Source organism: Sciurus carolinensis, chromosome 1 (genome assembly GCF_902686445.1).
Source record: "Sciurus carolinensis chromosome 1, mSciCar1.2, whole genome shotgun sequence".
Classification (NCBI taxonomy): domain Eukaryota; kingdom Metazoa; phylum Chordata; class Mammalia; order Rodentia; family Sciuridae; genus Sciurus; species Sciurus carolinensis.
The window spans coordinates 143440512-143459453 of record NC_062213.1 but is presented as its reverse complement, the minus strand read 5'-3'; the positions used below and the strand labels follow the sequence as shown (position 1 = coordinate 143459453).

General features: G+C 34.0%; 1 protein-coding gene across 2 annotated transcripts in view; it reads right to left on the bottom strand.

The window, feature by feature from the left end:
• The window catches only part of Adgrl4 (adhesion G protein-coupled receptor L4), a 118746-nt gene extending 104628 nt beyond the window's left edge, over nucleotides 1–14118 (bottom strand). Inside the window, exons 1-4 of one of the 2 annotated variants that reach the window (XM_047526466.1) lie at nucleotides 13964–14118; nucleotides 5929–5979; nucleotides 5369–5535; nucleotides 3919–4068 (exon numbers count right to left, since the gene is read on the bottom strand). In XM_047526466.1, the coding sequence (XP_047382422.1) occupies nucleotides 3919–4068; nucleotides 5369–5390 (172 nt within the window). In that variant the 5' untranslated portion in view covers nucleotides 5391–5535; nucleotides 5929–5979; nucleotides 13964–14118. Of the gene's footprint in view, nucleotides 1–3918; nucleotides 4069–5368; nucleotides 5536–5928; nucleotides 5980–6942; nucleotides 6963–13963 lie in introns of those variants that run through there. The other variant, XM_047526474.1, reaches the window with a different exon arrangement.
• Nucleotides 14119–18942: the final 4824 nt, after the last annotated feature.

Sequence of the window (18942 nt, the reverse complement as noted above, 5' to 3'; positions counted from 1 at the left end):
GATGACCATTTCTCAAATAGGTTCCACTTTCCATTCAGTACAAGAAATGCCAAAGAAATATAAAGCTTATATTAAAGAAATTTGGTATACTATCTAGATGCACCCCAGAGTTCCTAATTTTACAAATTTTTAGCAGTATGCAGTCAGTTGGGAAATTCTTCTGCAGTATGAAAAATCCATTTGTTTTGCAAAAATACTTGCTTCCCCAAAGGTATTTAGTGACATATACTATATATGATTTATAAGATATCTGTGTAATATTATTGAGACATATTTGTATTCTTTAAATATTCTTGAAATATTGTCTAAAAATAAAGAGTCAACTCCTTCTAAACATTTAAATTTAAAAAAAAAAAAGAAGGAAAGGTAGGAAGAAGGGAGAGAGGAAAGGAAGAAAGGAAAAAAAGAGGGAAGAAAGAAGGAAGGGAAAAAGAAAATAACTTGTGGGCCTAGATATTGCTCAACTCTCTACCCCAAGTTTCAGTATCACAAAAATGTAATAAATATATAAGGGCAAGAAAAGTTTCAGATGAACTATCAGAGGAGCTAGCAATTCCTCCCAGGAACTGATAGTAAAAAATGAAAATATACCCACTTGAAGCCTTGAAATTTAGAAGTTATTGTAAAAAATAATTTTTCCAGATTGACCTGAACCAGGTAGTTTTGATTCACTCTATATTCTAGGTATGCAACTTCACAGAAGTTATACATCTGTGTGATTTAAACCACAACCTATCACATGAGGTAAGGTGTGGAATTATTCACTTGTGATTATGTTTGGGCTCATAAGTTTTTGGATTTTGAAGCATATCAGGTGTTGGATTTTTGGGTTAGGAAGGCTTGACCTGTCTAGATCTATCTATCATAGTTAAATGTGAAATATTCTAGAAATAAGATGCAAAGATGAGCAGTTAGTTTTTTTTTTTTTTTTTTTTTTTACATTTCTATTAAGGAAATTATGACTTCATTAAATATTTAAAACTTACTATTTGTGAAGCATGGTTTAGACAATATAGTTAATTGTGTTAACTGATAGCATACATTTGTCACACATATACACACTCACATTTTGTATGCCTTGCATCTATTCTGATGCCTACTGATGAGCATCCTCTTTATCACCAAGGAACAAACTAGCATGAAAGCAATCACTTGTCCTCAGCACTTATATTTTAGCCCAGCTAGAATCCTACTAATGAATTATTTGAACTAATACTTCCCCAACATTCTGAATCCATGGGCAATTTCTTCCTAATTCTTAGATAGCTATTGTAACAGCATTTGCTCTTCATTTACTAGTGTCCTTGTTCTCTAATTTGCTATAACTTTCTTCCAGTTGAGATCTAGAAGCACATATTCACTGAGTTGTTGAGGATGGCTTCGTACTGTCCATCTTCCTGCCTCAGCCTCCCAAAGTGCTGGCATTACAGGTGTGCACCACCACACCTGACTAGAAACACGAATATGGTTATTAGACATTGATGAAAAAATGCCTGTTAAATGCAAAGTGTTTCTTCCTGGGTGTAGGCATCAATACTTCATTATTTTCCTTTTGATGTTGTTTCATAGTAGTCATATTTCAAACCATGAAAACATTCATATACATATGCACTAGCTGTCAATTACATCTTTCCTGACCCTTTCTATCCTTATCAGGAGCAATCATTTTTCTCATTCAGATTCCATAAAGTTCCCAAGAACATAGCCCCACCTAATGAGTTTATCTGCAAGTAGAAGGACTCATCTATTCATCCACTTCCCTTCACTTCTGCTTCTAATTTCCATTTCATGATGATAGTGATGTTAATGATGATGAAGGATGTCAATAAATATTTGTCAATAAAATGATTAAATAAAATAAATTCACTGCTACTAATACTTATTTCTATGAACTATGTAATCCAAGTTCTACAAGACTAGTTCAACACTTGTTCTGGTACATTTAGAGAGATTGGGTTATTTGTTAGGTGTGTTTTAAGAGAACCAAATTTTATAATGGTCATGATGCTAGAAAGAAAACATTTATTTCTAAATAAGTAGACACCTCTACAGCTAACCTGTCCAGACGTTTCTTATTAGTGCAATATAAATTGTACAGAAAGAATTTTCTAATTCAAAATATAAACCACTCAGTAACTGAGAATACAGTGGTTTAATTCTAAGGAACATATTATTATACTTTCAGAGAAAATATGTGAATATGTGTCAGTGAATTGGTTAAGAGGTAAAAAAGATAAAAATCACTGTTTAAACAGTTTTAGTTTTAACCTCAGATACTAAATATTAAAACAAAAGGATTTGTAACTTTCTTTAAATACAAAGGCGATATAAATTTAACATGAACATAATAAGAAAAATGATTTCCATTATAAATTCATTCTGAGTGAGGAGACATTGCAGACCAAAGGGTCTAAATGTCTTTTATTTTTGCTGTTTTGTTTTTTCCATTGGAAAATATTTTCTGTATTTTAAGTGGCTATTGACTTAGGCAGTTGGGTGAAAAACAACTGCATTGGATAATGGAAGATGCGTTTTTAAAAGAAATCATTAAAAGCATGATTATGAGCTGGTTGGTTGCTGAAGGTCCAAATAGTGAAAATTTATTGATGTTAATGATGGTAATCATGGCAGTTGAAAAGTATCTAAATAACAAAAAGACAATGCTGCTTATGAAGTACAATGATACAATTCATAATGATTAGTGGAAAAGCACACTAATATATTTGATGCAATATTTTGAAGGTCATTCAGCCATCAACTTCCCATAATGCCATTCAATTAAATACACAATAAAAATCTATGATTATTTATGGAAAGTATTTTGTAGTGATTGTAGAATAGTACATTACAAATTCTGGCTCTATGTAAAAACAGAAATGCCTGATCTAATGCACCATTAAGCAAACTGTAGCTTTTCTGTACATTTTTTAAACATTAAACTAATTATGATGGTGTTTGGTCTTATTTTATACTGCATATTTAATCTTTTTAAGAGTCTATCAAATTGAATCACGAGATACAACTTGTTTATGCTATAAGCAACCACATGCAATATTAACAATGTCCTGGTTTAATTGAAAAAAGTCCATGTTATCTTAAATACATTTAGAAGTATAATACCACATAGCTGTAATTTGAACTTGCCATTTAATTATATTTTAGAACTAATTTATATGACTTGGAACATTTTTTCTTCTTTCTTTCCTACATAGAATTCTGTGCTATTGACCTAGTTAAAATTAGCTCCTTTTGAAAATCAAAGAGAATAAATAAAGATTCAGAGAGACTTGTAAGGAGGGGAGGAGTGCTGCCACACACAAGAATCACGTAACTTTGTTTATCAGGTGGTGTTCTGTTTACTAAATCAATGAGCACCCTTGGAGGACACTTTCTAGCAATCTCTGGGCTCTACCTTCAAGATCTATGAAAGAATCTACTTCAGAATAGAAGGTCTTCCTCTCTCTGCCTCCCTTCCTTCTTTTCTATTTCCCACACTTAAAGTATGAAAGAGAAATTCTCAAATCTCTTAATATCCTCAACTTTGGGTAGTCAAGATGTTAGGAAAGTCTCTAAGCACCACCCATTTGAGTATAACCTGACCATGACCCCTGTGTTCCTGTGCTCTCAAAGTACTGACTCTGCTCTTGGCACCTAAGTTTTCCAGTTTAGGTTCTATAGCAATCTTTAATATTCATAACAAAAGATATGCACATACAGTCATGTGCATCAAAAAATCAAAAATGCAGTAAAAATTTACATAGGATGTTCAAACTTCTTTAGCTAATTAGCCTTTTTTCAATAGCCTGCAATCTAATGGTATAAGGTGAAACAAGTTAATTTCTGAAAGATAAAAAATGCCATCATATCAGAAATTTAATTTTACAAGAAAATTCTATAAAAGATAATAAAATGGCTTACCTTCACAAATTGTGACACCATTTCCTGAAAATCCCAGGTTGCAATAGCAGGCTTCAGCTCCATTGCGGATTTCACATTTTGCATTTGGGAGACAGGGTGTCTTGGTGCAATTTTGAGTATGGACACAGTTCAACAAAGTGGAAAAACCCACTAGATAAAACAGGAAAACATAAAATATCTTTTTAAAAACATCTCCCCATGTTGAGTTAGAATATAATAAATACAAATACTCCTCTTTCTTTCCACTTAGATAAATGAATCATGAAAATTTCCCAAGGGAGCATTTAGTTAAATAACAGCACAAAAGCAACTAGGCAAAAAGAAAAAGACCTTTATCAATTTCAATCCTTATCAAGTAAAGTCTGACAAAACTAAAATATAGTAAGTAGCACAGTTTTGTAATAAAAACTATGTTTCCAGATCATTGTGCCAAGGTGATCTAATATCATCCTTCACAGGTAACTGCAGGATTATAAAGCAATTTTCCTCCTCTGGGAGTAATAATTGGGTAATTTTTTTTCCAGAAATCAAGGAAATCTGGTATTTGAGTCTTCATATTTGAATATGTGTTATTTTAAGATGATACCTTATTATCTAGGAGGAAGAATGTAATTGTTGTTTATTCTTTCTTCCAAGTTCTAATGATTGTTAATTCTGCCTATTTTATAACATAATTTCTTTTACATTTTCTTACATTAGGGGAAATTAAAACAAAATTCAAAATACTGTCCAAAGATTGATATTCCAGAAATGGAAACATGACAAACAAAAACAGAACAAGATTTTATTTCAAAGTTACTGAAAATAAACTTGGAAGTGATATTTTATGAACTGTTAAGATAAGAAAAAGCATACGATGTTCCTTTTTTATTGTTGTTCCAGATCTTCTCAAGAGAAGGCTTGGGGACCAACAGTTATGAATCATGAAGTCATTGTTCTGAAAACAGACATCTGAGATAAATTGTCCTTATCTGGTACCAAGAGATCCTTAAACATTCAATCCTAAATCCCAGGCCCACGTATATACTGTCTAAACCAGAATTAATTCGCCTTCCGAGATGTGATTTATTATCTTTCAGGGCAGCATCATCAAAATGGTATTTTAAATGAACCCAAAGTCTGGGCAGGCAATCCCCTTAAAATGTCAGGAAGCCGCCCCCAAGTGCTAATGGCTTGAATGTCCCAAGTTTCTTGTGGGGAGATCAGAAAAAAAGGTCAAAGTCTGAGACTTTGAGTGCTTGGGGACTTCTCCAGTAGGAGTAAAAAAGCAACAGTCCCTGAGCCTTGAATACCAAGATCGAGTTGAAAGGCCAAGGAGAAAAACATCCTGAGAAGTCCTGCGTCAGTTCTCCTCCGGGACTCTGACAGATACGCTTGCCACGTGAGCTCCACCTTGTAAAAACTCGCGTTCCTACGAGTGACGGCCCTCCTGTAACCGCGGTGCACTCACCTAGGAGCGGGTAAAGCTTCATTGGCGGCGGCCGCGGCGGTGGCGCTGGCAGTGAGCGAGGCTGGCTGTGCGGGGCCCTGTACCCGGGATGGCGGGGCGGGCGCGGCAGGGTCCGGCTGGGCTCCGTCCCGGTGACGCACGGGCTTCCTCCGGACACTTTCCGGCCTCTTTTGTGTGAGTGAGTGTGTCAAGTCCTGAGTCTGCAGGCCACGTCCGGCCTCTGGACCCTTTCCCCAGGCCACCTGGGCTCCCTTCCCTGCCTGTTGACTACAGCTGCCAACACTATTGTAGACCCTCGGTGCATCTTTTTGCCTCAGGAGCTCTCTGAGTGCTATCCTCAAAGCCTGTGCTAAATAGTCAAAGATCTCCAAAGACCCGTGGAGTAGCCTCCTGAGGGCATCCAGAGCTAGCTAGGTTTTAGGGATCCTTCCTGCAAGTTACACTCTAGGATTACAGCTCCTTTCTATTCAATAATTAACTTCCATTAAGAACAATGGACCAAGAAGTAATCAATAGACCTGGGTTCATGCAATGTAGCATTGCCAATACTCAGTACTCACCTTGCTGGGACTCAGGGTTACAGGAAGCAGAGATTAGAATTGCTAAAATGACTGCACAAAAAATAAATAAATAAAAACAAAACAGCAACAAGAACAAAAGTAACGTTTCAAGAATAAAACAGCTACGGAAGTACAAAATGCTGTTTTCCATTTTGAAATTAAGTTTAAAGTAAAATCCACCTATACCTGCTTCCTCAACCTAAAACAATTTATGCCTCACGTCTGGTTTTCCTCTTGCATGTTACTGAGTAAGTTGATTAAGTAGAAACATGATTCAGGTTGGAACATAGAAACAATTCTAACTTAGAAATTAAAAATAACTGGCAGGCAAAATAATATGTAATGACAGGAAAGCAGATGAATGGTTTCGTAGATTGGGACAGTCTGGTGAATTAACTGCAGAAATTTGGGGTAGTGGCAATATTGCATATCTTGATTGAGAAGGTGATGCCTGAGTATAAGCATTTGTCAGAACTCATCCAGTTGTGTACTTAAAGTGGGTTCATTGTAATGTAAGTTAAATCAAATTTTATGTAAATTTAAATAAAATCATTTTAAGTAAAAGAAATGACTGATGTTCATACCATTTACATGAGCCATTATACCTTGAAAGAGTTGGGTATATCCTTGTCACATCCCAAAGCCTAATTCAGAAAATGTCTACTGTGAATTGACTTTTGATAGATAACATCTTCAAAAATATGAACAGCTGTGCCCGTCCCCAACTCCATGGAGTTTAATAAAATAGTGGTGATAACGATCAAAACTAGTCAAGATGACACATCACAAAGACATGAGTGTTTAAGTATAGACATATTCCCCTGGCTCTCCACAGCCTTTTCCTGGACCCTTTCTAATTTAATGTAAGGTTGACCAAAAACTCCTGAGAGTGATACCACACTTTGTGAGGCTAAGGAGAAAGGAACACGGGTGTTATGTCACTTGCCCAGAGTCACATGGTTATTCTAAATAGTTGGGCTTAATTCAAACTCAGACTATTTTGCTCTTAGTTACCTATTATATTTCTTCTGTAGTGGTCCTGCCCTCAGGAGGTTGTTGCAAGAATGAGGAGCCATCAGATAGTGCTACTCAAGGAACTTGAAAACCCTTAATGTAAAACAACAAGAACAAGAACAACAAACACAAAACTGTTCTTTTAAAGTTTTCTTTTATCCTTCTCTTTTTGTTCTTCCCAAGCTCTTCCTATTGGGGATTGAACACAGGAGGGGCTCTACCATTGAGCTACATCCCTAGACCTTTTTATTTATTTAATTTGTTTGAGACAGCACCTTACTAAGTTGTCCAGGCTGTCCTTGAACTTTTCATCATTATGTCTCAATCTCCTGAGTAGATGGGATTACAGGATGGCACCTCTCTTTTTAAACTAAATAGTGATTCAGTAGAAAAATTATGTTAGCAAGGCAAATGATGAATTTTAAGAAGATACCAAGGGCAAGGAAGCAAGAATAAACTACAAATTGTCCAGGAAGTAGAACCACAAATTCCTGAACAAGAATAGAAGGATTAAGGATGGTGATATAGGTATATGTTTGAAATAGAGAGTGTGGCGATTTTCAAGTTTCGTGAGTGGGAAAAAGAACAATTCTCACAAAGCAGAAAGCTGTGATGAGGACTACCTTTCAAGGGGAAAAACAATAAGCCCATTTCTGCAGCATAAAATTGGAAGTACACTGACAAAACAGATCTGACTAGAAACTAGTTTCTTCAGTCATATGAAGTTGAGTTTCAGTGTACTGTACATACAGAGAAACTAACCTCAAAAGGCTTAAATATAAAAGTGTATTATTCTCTGAGACAAGTTATAAACTGAAAACCAGCATCTATTTAAAAAAATCATTACTCTAAAATAATTTACCCCATATATCTGTCACACATGCTTAGTTTTATCCCAAAGAGTATAGAAGACAGCCAAATCTTTTAAAATGTAATTCTTCTTGTACATTGCTTAAAAATTAGCAAAAGAGAATTAAAACTTGAATTTCTTATTAAAATATTTTCCAAGCTTTCCTTTTGCCTGTGCATTCTTTCTAAAGGTGAAAGTCTATCCATACTTCTCATCAAGAAAATGATGCAGGTGAAAAACAAGTGTTCAATACACTTTTGGTTTTCAGATGACTCATTGCAATATCAAAATTACTTAAAAATATATTGATTGAAGAAGCCTCCTTTCCCTAAAGAAGTAGATGTAATCACTGTTTAACTCTGGATCCATCATATTTATATTACTTACACAGAAACATTGGGAATTTTCAATAAAAAATTTTAATTGTCAATAAAATAAACCATATTTGAAAGAGCTCTTTTAAAAGGAATATTGAACTGTACGTCTAAACCTTCATCAACACATTTCCCTTGGGTGCCATCAGGGCATGGTTGGCTTTTGGACACAACGATCACTTGGACCTTGAATATGGCTAAGTATAGCACATGGAAGTCAAGTCACTTTAAGCTGCCTACCTGATTGTGGTTTTTAGGAAATACACCATTATATTGGCATATTCTATCATCAGTGTGAGATTTTCTCATATTTATGCTTACTTCTATCTTAGGTCTATTTATAAATGCTGAATTATACAGGATTTCCTTGAAAAGTTCTTGGATAGATTTGAATTTGCTCTTCAATGTGAAGATCTGGGTTTAGCTCTAGCTTTTATCTTGAGTGGAGTCTTTAACTTTATGGGGAATCAGTTGACCTATTTCATGAAAATTGAAATAGTGTGTTACATGTAAGAAATATCAAACATCCATATTTTAAACATTTGGCTCATCTAAATATAGGAAGTTAGTGCACAGCTGATTAAAAAGACCTTCCCAGGATTGAAGCTGTGACTCAGTGGTAGAGCAAGTGCCTAGCAAGTGAGAGGCAGTGGGTTTGATCCTCAGAACCACATAAAAATAAATAAAATAAAGGTTTTGTGTCCTTGTACAACTAAAATATATTTTAAAAAATAGAAACAAAAGAGACCTTCCCAAAGGTACTGCAAAGGTCTGCACTAGGATCATAATGCTACTTCTGAACCTCCTTCCTAAGGTCTTTGAGACAGTGTCTAATTCTCACCAAAGTGTTAATGTGATTGGATTCTGTTTGTTCAACTGTGACTAAACCTCCAAATATTAGTCAGAACAGATCATTTGACTTTCTCAAATTACTGAACTTTTATCATCAATTTGTTGATTAGGGTCATTTCTCATAACCTCATACAATAACAGTTCCTAAAGCACCTCAACTGGATTACAGTTTATCACATCATTTTCCACGATGGCTCAATTTTATCAAAACCAGGTTGAATAATGTACACTTGACAAAAGTGCTCTAGAAAGATAAAGAAGGAAAGAATATTTGATTACAACAAAGTTAATGTTGAAACTTAAAAAATGCTTTAGCAAAGTGAAACTGAAACCCCCAGAGTATGAGAACTCTCAAAAATGAATAAGGATTGAGTCATCACAAAATGGATGTCTCTGTTAATGCTTCTTCTTAATGTGGTCTCTCAGAATTTGAAAGTCAAGAACATATATTTCTTTTCTGCTCCATACACTTCCTGAGTATGATAGTTATGGAATAAAAATATGGCTGATTGACTGATTAAATGAATGAGTAATAAGTTTCTAGACTAGTATATAGACTAGTAAAATTTTTCCAAAATGCAAAGTTTTGCTTTCAAAGATTAGCTGGAAATTGCTTGCCTCAGAGTTCCTGTAAGTTTATAGATGCATTTTGTATTATTAAAACATAGGTGTATTATCACAATATAGGTATATTATCTTTTGCATTTAAATTTAAAATAAAAGCAAAACAGCTATATTTACAGTAATTCTAAGTTTCTTAGATTGTGGGGGGCAAATTGTTTCTTTTTTGTCTAGTGTTAAATTTATAATGTAATATAGAATATAATTTCCAGTCAGGAAAGAAATGTTGCAATATTCAAACACAGCTACCTGGAAATTTCAATGTTTGTAATCTATATTAATATTTGTCAACATTTTGTAATAAAAATAAATTATGTTTTAATATATATTTCTACATAAGTATTTGTAATAATTTTATGATCTAATTATGAAAGTCAAGTTAGTATTTAAAAGAATATTTTTAAAACTGATTTTCCAAGAGTACCAGTAGGAACATTTGACAAGCTTTCCTGCTAACTTTCTCAGTAGAAAGGGGGTGCAAAAAACATCTGCTAATTTTCAGTGTTGCATGGAAGGGAGGAGGTCCAAGTTCCTTCCCAGCCTGGTCATTCAATTGTTCTGTGACCTTCAAAAAATCACTAAATCTTTCCATTATTCTGTTTAACATTAGCAAATGTCCCTGTTTTGTATGTTTTTTTTCCTCCCCGAAGGTTCCCTTCATAAAGATTTATAAATGAGCACCCATGCTTTGGAATAGGTTCTTTTTATGGGTCAGGCATTGACGGGGGGGGGGGGGGGGGGGGGGGGGGGGCGCGGGGGGGGGCGGTAATTTTGTTTAGGCCTTTTGCATATTACAAAAATCTAAAACTGACCACGTTTTATAAAAGACTGCACTCCTGCAACAGAAACCATGTTACTCACTTTCTATTTAATATTGTTCCACTTTTAAGTGTGCTTTCCTCATGTTGTAGCTTTGATTATTCATAGTTGATTGCTCTTCTTCATCAAGTTGTCCAGAATAATAACCTGAGAGATTACTGAATCCATCAAGGTATACAAGTAATCTAAATTATTTTTTTAGATTTATAATACATTGTACTTTACATTAAATTTCTTCTACCTTTATGTTCTTCAATCACTAGCTTATTACATCTTCTTACACTTCTCTACAATGGCTCATTTCCTTAGGAAAATTAAATATTATAATTATGTCCTAAAAGCAACTATGATGCATTGTTATTAACGTGCGAATTCAAGATACAAGTCTTTGGCTCAGGTCTCCAGGGAACAGCATTCCTACCTTCCTATTGCTTTGAGAATTTTCTTTCCATTCTTACTCTTTGCTTTCTACTTTGTCACAAATCTTTAATCTCAGTTAAGATTAAATTTTCCTATTGTAACTTGTGTTACGAATAGTCCTTTGTGAGGAGAGAATGGATTAGAAAATAGAAAGCTATTTGGAAGTCTAAATAAAGTGTGTTAAATGATACTCATTTGTGATTTTTCTTATTTTTAAAATGTTTCTTTTAAAGAGAGGCCTCAGATCCTGAGATTTCCTCATATCTCCATTTACAAGCATAAGTAAACATAAATAGAACTGTCTCCAAAAAATTTAAAAGATAATTTTGCCTAAAATATAGTAATTAGGCAAATTAAAAGTGATCATTTGCTCTTTAAAGCCATGATGCCATAAAGGGATTATTGATACATAACTTACCAATTAACATTTTTAAACCAGGGATTCTCATAGTTTATTTTAGCTATTTTACTTTTACATGTCATAAAAACTTACTTACAAACAAGTTACACGACTTTCTGTTAAAATTCTTAGTATTTTGACTTTCAAGATTTTAATTATACAAAATAATCTTTATTCTAGTAACTTATTCCAGTGATTTATCCTAGCAACATAGTACATAGTTTGATCATTTTTATAGTTATCAATATCATTTGTTTTATTTGCATATGAAAGTATACACACATTTGTTTTTCATTAATTTATAAGAAAGTTATGGAAATCTAAAATACTGATCAGATTTGGTGATACTTCCAGAAATATCTCTATGGATGGACTTCTATAAGGGAAAAAAGAAAAATGGCATCTTTTGAAAATCAATTTTGTTTATGAAACCTAACAATAAATTTAAAGGTATGAAGAATAATGATAGGAAAAAAATCTAACATTATTTTTTGTGCGTGTGAAAAAATGTAATCCCTAAGATAAGAATGGTGGAAGAATGAAGAGATTTTTAAATAAGTAGATGACCCGAATATTTACAAGTAATTTCCTTAATGAAAATATGCCTGTTCAAAAATGAAAGATTTCTAAACTGTAATTGTATTTAGCTGTGAAACTGTTTAGGCATGAACAACCAAAGTTGCAGCTGAATTATATCAACATAATGGACCTTTAATCCTGAGGTTGAAATTCTATTTAGTATGTTTCTCATTTTGTCTAATTAAATTAAAAGATAAAAATAAGATTAGAGTGCAAGCAGATGACATTTTCCTTAATCTAGTCACTTCTTTAAAAAAATCGTGCTATATAGTAAAGATTTAAAGTAGTTTTTATTAGATTTTTATTATTCTAAACACTAATATTTCTACTAAAAACTAATATTTTTACTATTATACAAATTTGTTTTCATAATTTTAATTTTATTTTTAATAAATCCGGTTCCTTATCTTTAGCAACATATCTTCTAAATACGTTCAACATCCCCATAGTTTAGAGAATAAAATGTTTTACTCATCCTTGAATCACTTTTGAGAACTTTATAATAATACATACAACTAAAATCATGAATCCACTATCTTCCTATCTTTCTGTTTTTGAAAAGCTGAAATTAATTTTATGCATTGCTTTTACTTTCAGTGCTAAGATTGATAAGGTTGATGTGTACAATATTTAAGTGATGTATCTTGTTTACCGTTCTCTGTGGTCCATTACCAGAGCATTTGAGAGGAACCATATGATTATGGTCTTAAAGGTTGTCCTGTAAATACACTAATTTCGTTCCATTTCCCTACTGTCCTTGTCAATAGAATAGCTAAAACTCATCCTGTTCTTTTTGTTTTTGCTTTTTGTTTTTCTGAAGGACTTATAAGGCTGTCAAAAGTATGGATTAATTTCGTAAATCTGTCATAAAATGCTCACACCTAAAAAATAGTTATGGTTGAATTTAAAATGTATCACATACTGGCACTGTACTAAAATTTTATTAAGGGAAAATGTGGTTAACAAAATAATCTATTCTTATTGAAGTCTTTAAATTGTAACTTCATGGTTTTTCTGAAGGCAGCATAGCACTGAAGAAATCTGTGTATGGTACAATGATGTCAGATGGGAATTTTAATGTGTAATATCCAAAACTCATAATTTTATTAGATTATCAGATCACTCTGGAATTGAATTATCTGCAAAATATTATTATCCAATAAAAGCAATAGTCTGTATAGGATATATAACCATAAGCTAAGTTACTGGGAATAATGGGATATAAAATGTTTTCGAATTCCCTGCCTTTATCTCAAAAACTGCATCCCAATTCTTATTTATCATGTGATGATCACAACTCCATTAACTTCTAGTCACTTCATCTGCCCAAGGTAATGTTTGGTTTCTTTATCTGCTGGAACTGAAGGCTTTGCTTCAATGTACCAGGCCCAGTACAGGAAACTGGTGTCCAGCACAGCCTTGCTGCTCTTCTATGTACCTGCACACCAGCTACAAAGGCCTGCTTATGTCCACAGTCCTCAGGAGAAACTTAGTTTATAATGAATATTTTTTCTTTTACAATGAAGGGAAACTGTTCCAATGAGATGGTTGGAATCAGACTGATGGAACTATGAAAGTAAAAAATAACAGCCCAAAGCTTCTTTGGTGCTGACCTGTAGTTACTCTAGTAATCAAAGGCTCTTAGCCAGTATTCTACTAAAGCTTATTCACTCTATGGTTATTAAGTCCAAAGAAAGAGTATTTTTGTTTCATTTAAATAAAGAAGCAAATAATTCAATTATCAATTTACTTTTTACTGCTGCCTCGTGTGCGACATTAGATATCCTGTATTCATCAGGTCTCTAGCCAGCATTACTGAGAGTCTACAGTGTGGCATAATCTGTGTGCACCCTGGAGACCCAAAGCTAAAGTATCACAACACAAGCAGAAACATCTGAAATAGCACAGGGACTAACTTTGGATTGCCTGGACAATAAGCCAGCTAGAACACAGATTTCTCTCTCTGCTTTCTTAAGCAGGATGAGGGGCTAAACTTGACTTTACAGTGAACCCCCAAGGTGCCCAGGATAAAAATTGAGACTTCTTGGCCCCCAAATTTACTGTAACTTCTTCTTCTACAATTGGCAAAATTAAAGTCCTACTTACCCCACCAAAAGAGAGAGACCATCTCCCCTAGAAGACACATCTGCTCTTCATGGGCAGCAGAGATACCTGGACAATATTATTCTACAGACGATGGGAAGACTGGTGGCCTGTGTCTTCTTTTTATTTGTGGACACTTGTCTTCCATCTTATCCCACTTGCTGCTGCTAATAACAGTGCTGTAAACTGGTTACCTTATAAAGAAAAGAGGATAATTTTGGCTCACGGCTATGGGCCAAGGTTGAGGGGCTAAATATGGTGGTGACCTTCTTGCTTGCAGAGTCTCAACGTGGCATAGGGCAGGATGAGAGACAGGGATTATGCAAGAGACCTGGCCAAACTGACTTTTTTAGTAGACCCACTCTCAAGATAAGTCACTGAGTAGTCACGTGAATTGGATTAATTCATTCATGAGAGCAGAGCCCTAATTACTTCTTAAAGGTCTTACCTAGTCTTGTACTTTAATGACTCATAATAGCAATTAAGTTTCAATATGAGTTTCTGAAGGAATAAACCATATTCACACTATAGCAGCTTGTATATTTACTTGGCCAGGTACTTTTCAGGATATATATTGTATAGGTTTGGATTGCTGTGCAAGGGGATTTCGCTCTTTTCTTTCTTCTTTAAGGGAAAGTCCAAGAAAATGGCTTTTCCAGAGGATAACAGTCACCTAGGAAACAAGAAACCTGGCTTTAGGTTCTGGTTGCCCAACAGCAGTGACTGTGGAGCCTGTGGGTTTTTAGGGGTGGCAGAGAAACCTGCCTCCTAATGGGAAAAGAGAAATTCTTTATCTAATCTACTTGTCTGGGTCTCCCAAATTGAGTTTTCAGGGTGATTATTAGTCCCCTCATGCCATAAAAGTTGACAAGACATGTCTTAGGGTTCAATGATGTCAGAGTTAAATAAGGTGTGTAGAGTCACATTTTGGTTGCTATGGGCAAAATACCTGACAAGAACAATTTAGAAGAGGAAAGATTTATTTTGGCTCACAGTTGCAGAGGTTCAGTTCATGGTTAGCTGACTTTAAGGCAGAAATGCCATGGCAGAAGGGCCTAGCAGAGGAAAGTTGCTCAGCTCATTGAAGTCAGGAGGCAGACGGAGAAAGGAAGGACTGTGGGAAGATAAACCCTTCTGGGGCAAGACCCAGTGACCTGCTTCCTCCAACTAGTTCCCACCTCCCAGTAGTCCATTCAGCTATCAGCGATGACACCAGAACACTCATGATGTAATGGTTGCTTGAAAGACCCAACTCCTAAACCTTGCTCCTTTGGGAATCATGGTTTCAGCACATAAGCTTTGTGGGGACATTTATAAGGATAAACCAAATATTACAATGCAAAGACATTGTCAATAAGGGTATAAACAATTCAGTCAGCTGGAGAGCATGGCAGAATCTTCTTATTGTATCTCGAACTAATACTTCTATTTAGTAACGTTATCTTGTACTTAAAGCAGTGAACCTGGCCTAGTAAGATAGAGCTTGCATTTCCTAGTCTACCTTGCAGCTGGTATCCTTGAGAGTAAGTTCTGGCCATTGAGGTGTAAGTATATTCTTTGGATGTCACTCTTAGAAATCTTAAATGAGATTTTGTTTACTACCTGCTCCCTCCCATTCTGCTACTTATGACACAGTGGTAAAAACTGGAACTCTAGCTGTTCTCTTGGACTAGGAGAAAGAGCTACAGCCTTCGAATGTTGAAGTGATAAATCGACATCCCTGAAGACAGTCAAGGCAATGCAGCCTCCACAAAAGTGGAGGCAAAAGTGCCTACTCCTAGTTTTCTTTAATGTGAGAAAAATGTCCTCTTGTGTTGTTTGAACCATCATTATTTTGGAATTTGCTCTTAAGCATATATAAACCTAATCCCAACTGACAATGATTTCAAGACTATCAGTTTTGGATTTGAGAGAGCTAAAGATGAGGATAGGGTTATGGTTCAGTCGGACCCAGGTAGTGTCCTCATTCACTGAGATAGCAGTGTCCAGACTTAGGCAATTTGTTCTTATCTTCTAGTAGTTAATGGCCCAAGCCTCACCAAGAAAATCAGAAGCTCAGAAGGGAAATAATAACATTGGGATAAGACTAGGTAATCACGTGGCTCAGAACTGCAGTTTAAAAGAATAAATACATTACACACACACAAACACACTTTTATGTATATGTATATACGTGTGTGTGTGTATGGAGAGAGAGAGAAAGAGAGAGAGAGAGAGAAAGAGAGTTCTGAACCAACATGAAAACTTTTGGAACTATAAAGTCTTTTCATATATAAGTATAAGAAAAAGATCCAAAATTAAAATCTTCATTTTCACATTTTTTTTTCACTTATTGAGTCTAGAGATTGAAACAAAATTAAAATATTTCCTCAATATTTATTATGAGATGAGTCCAATGTTATATCCCTCTCTATAAAAATTCCATGCACGTAGTGAGTTTATAACAGTTCCATTAGCTTGTGAATTAAATTAAAATGATTGACCACATTAAAATATAAATGCTGCATGAAAGTCCCTCTGTGTGGCATGCCCTATACAAGTGACTTAAGTGCTCATGACTCCTTTCTCTGGGTGTTCTACTCAGTCTATTAAAAATAATGACAAACCTTCAAGATTTCAAAGAAATCCATAAGGTTTTTACCCAAAAGATTATTGAAATGCTTTCAGAGAGTTGACATGGTGGCTTTTATAGATTATGAAGGCAGTCATTAAAAATAAGATAGTATTTATTGGAGTAACATGAAAAAAGTATCCCAGCATGCTGTAAGTGATAATGGGAATCTTTGATTAATTCATAACTATCACATGGTATTTTTGTAATAGAATCCTAAGATTTGAGTGAAGCAAATGTGACTTATTGATAAAGTCTTTTGGCCTTTAAGTCATTGATATAGTAAGTGAAATGTTTAGAACTTGTAACTTTACTAGTAAAATCACTAGCTTGAATTTCTTCTCAAATGCAATTATCACATAATTTTAGCTGACAGATATTGGTAAATTTTCTTTTGTGTAGAATAACACTTTGATCTTTACAAGTAATCTCATGACAGTTTTTATTAATCAAGTACACAAATCTTTTGCAGCACATCACAATTTGTATAAAAATGATTTTTTAACAGTTCATCTATTTTAGAAAAGTATTGATATTGATCGATACTCCAAAAATAAAATTTGGGAGAAAACATTAAGAAAAATTGAAGTATACTTTGCAGTTATAAATAAAATAGTGATCCAGGAATTATGGTCTATTATGAATAGAATGAGAATAACCTCTTTTCACATTTTGAGCATATATTAGTTACTAGGGACAACCTTTTTCTGCAATTTGAGATTATTTCTTCATTCTTCTTGTCCTTCTGACTTTATTTCCTTATTTTGATTCTCACCAGGGTCCACCTTAGTGCTGCTATTAATGTATAACTATAATGCCTGACACAGACTGTAAGCTCCCTCAAGGGATAAACCTTCTCCTGTCATCTACAGATATGTGATTTTGAGTCTCATCCTGTGCTTAGTCATTGCTGCCCACTGTGGAAATCTACCCTTTGGCTATGACAGCAACAATGTCTAAGAATACCTCTCACTCCAAATTCTCTAGAGTTGTTGGTTAGATAATTAAACAAACAAGCATACAACAAAAACAGTTAAACTGATTAAAAGAGTGATTTCTCAATGTTCATCCATGCCTTAAAAGTATTCTTAGACCTTTTGACACAGTAGTTTTCAGTTTTTATATAAATTCTAAAATCATGCCATAGCCAGCCAAGGTTGTATGTTAATATAAAATTAATTACAGTGATACTAGAGGGAAATAGGTATATTGGTATTTTTATTATTTTTGCTAATTTCAAAATATTGCATCAACATTATGTATCAGCAGCTCTTTTAGTGAAAAAATAGTTTTGAATTCATAAAATAAAATGAAAGTTAATGCATGACATTTTTAACACTATAAATTATAAGACATGGTGTATAATTGTTTTCCATTCAAATATAAAGGAAGATAATTAAATACTTTCTGAACCAGAAACTATATTTCATTATGAAATTTTAAAACAAAATGATATTTGACCTCTTTGTCCCCAAAAGCACCATTTAAAGTGTCATTGTTGCCCATGTGAACTCATGAGTATATTTTGTGTAGATTATTCTCCTGAAGATGCTGAAGCAGCTCCTTTTGCATTAGTTGAGAGAATGGGGCAGAGACAGGCTATAAAATAACTCCAAATACTTTAAATCCTTCATCTTCAAATAATACATCTCTGAGTTGATAACCTTGAGGAGATCTTTTAAAATAAGATTTTAGGTGTTTTTTTTTTTTTTCTGACTCTGCCAAACTTTTTATTGATGGCAAGCTATATATTTTGTTTTTGTTACAATAGAAGTTTCTTGGTTTGTTCTTTTCTTTAATTTTATCTCAGATAGAAGTTTGGGTGCAAACTTTACCTATATCATTTTCAATACTATTTTTCCATACTCTCTTTATTGGAAATGTTTTTACAGGAGAGTAAGAATTACTCTCTCAAAAAAAAATTGCAAAATAACATTGACCTATTTAAACTCATGCATATATCTGGCTAGACTTTTGGAGTTGTAATTAATTTGTCTTTTCATATTGATTGTATAATAGAGTTGATACTTTTTATCTGAATAAAATTATGACACAGATTTCAGATTTTTTAAAATGCTAACATGATGATGGCATAATACTAAGAAAAATGCGTGTATGGGTTCTTAAAATAGCTTTAAATACTGGAATAACTGAACATAGGTATTACAAACTATTTTAAATGAATATTATAAAGACTTTTCAATGACATGAAAAATAATTGTGGTATAATTTTAAGAAGTGAAAGCTTCAAAATTGCATTTATAATAACATTAACAACAAAAACTACAATAGAGTAGATGTTTGTTCTACACCATCCTTTTAAAGCATTTAGGAGATAGAAATTTACCTACATTTTGAGGTGACCTCCATG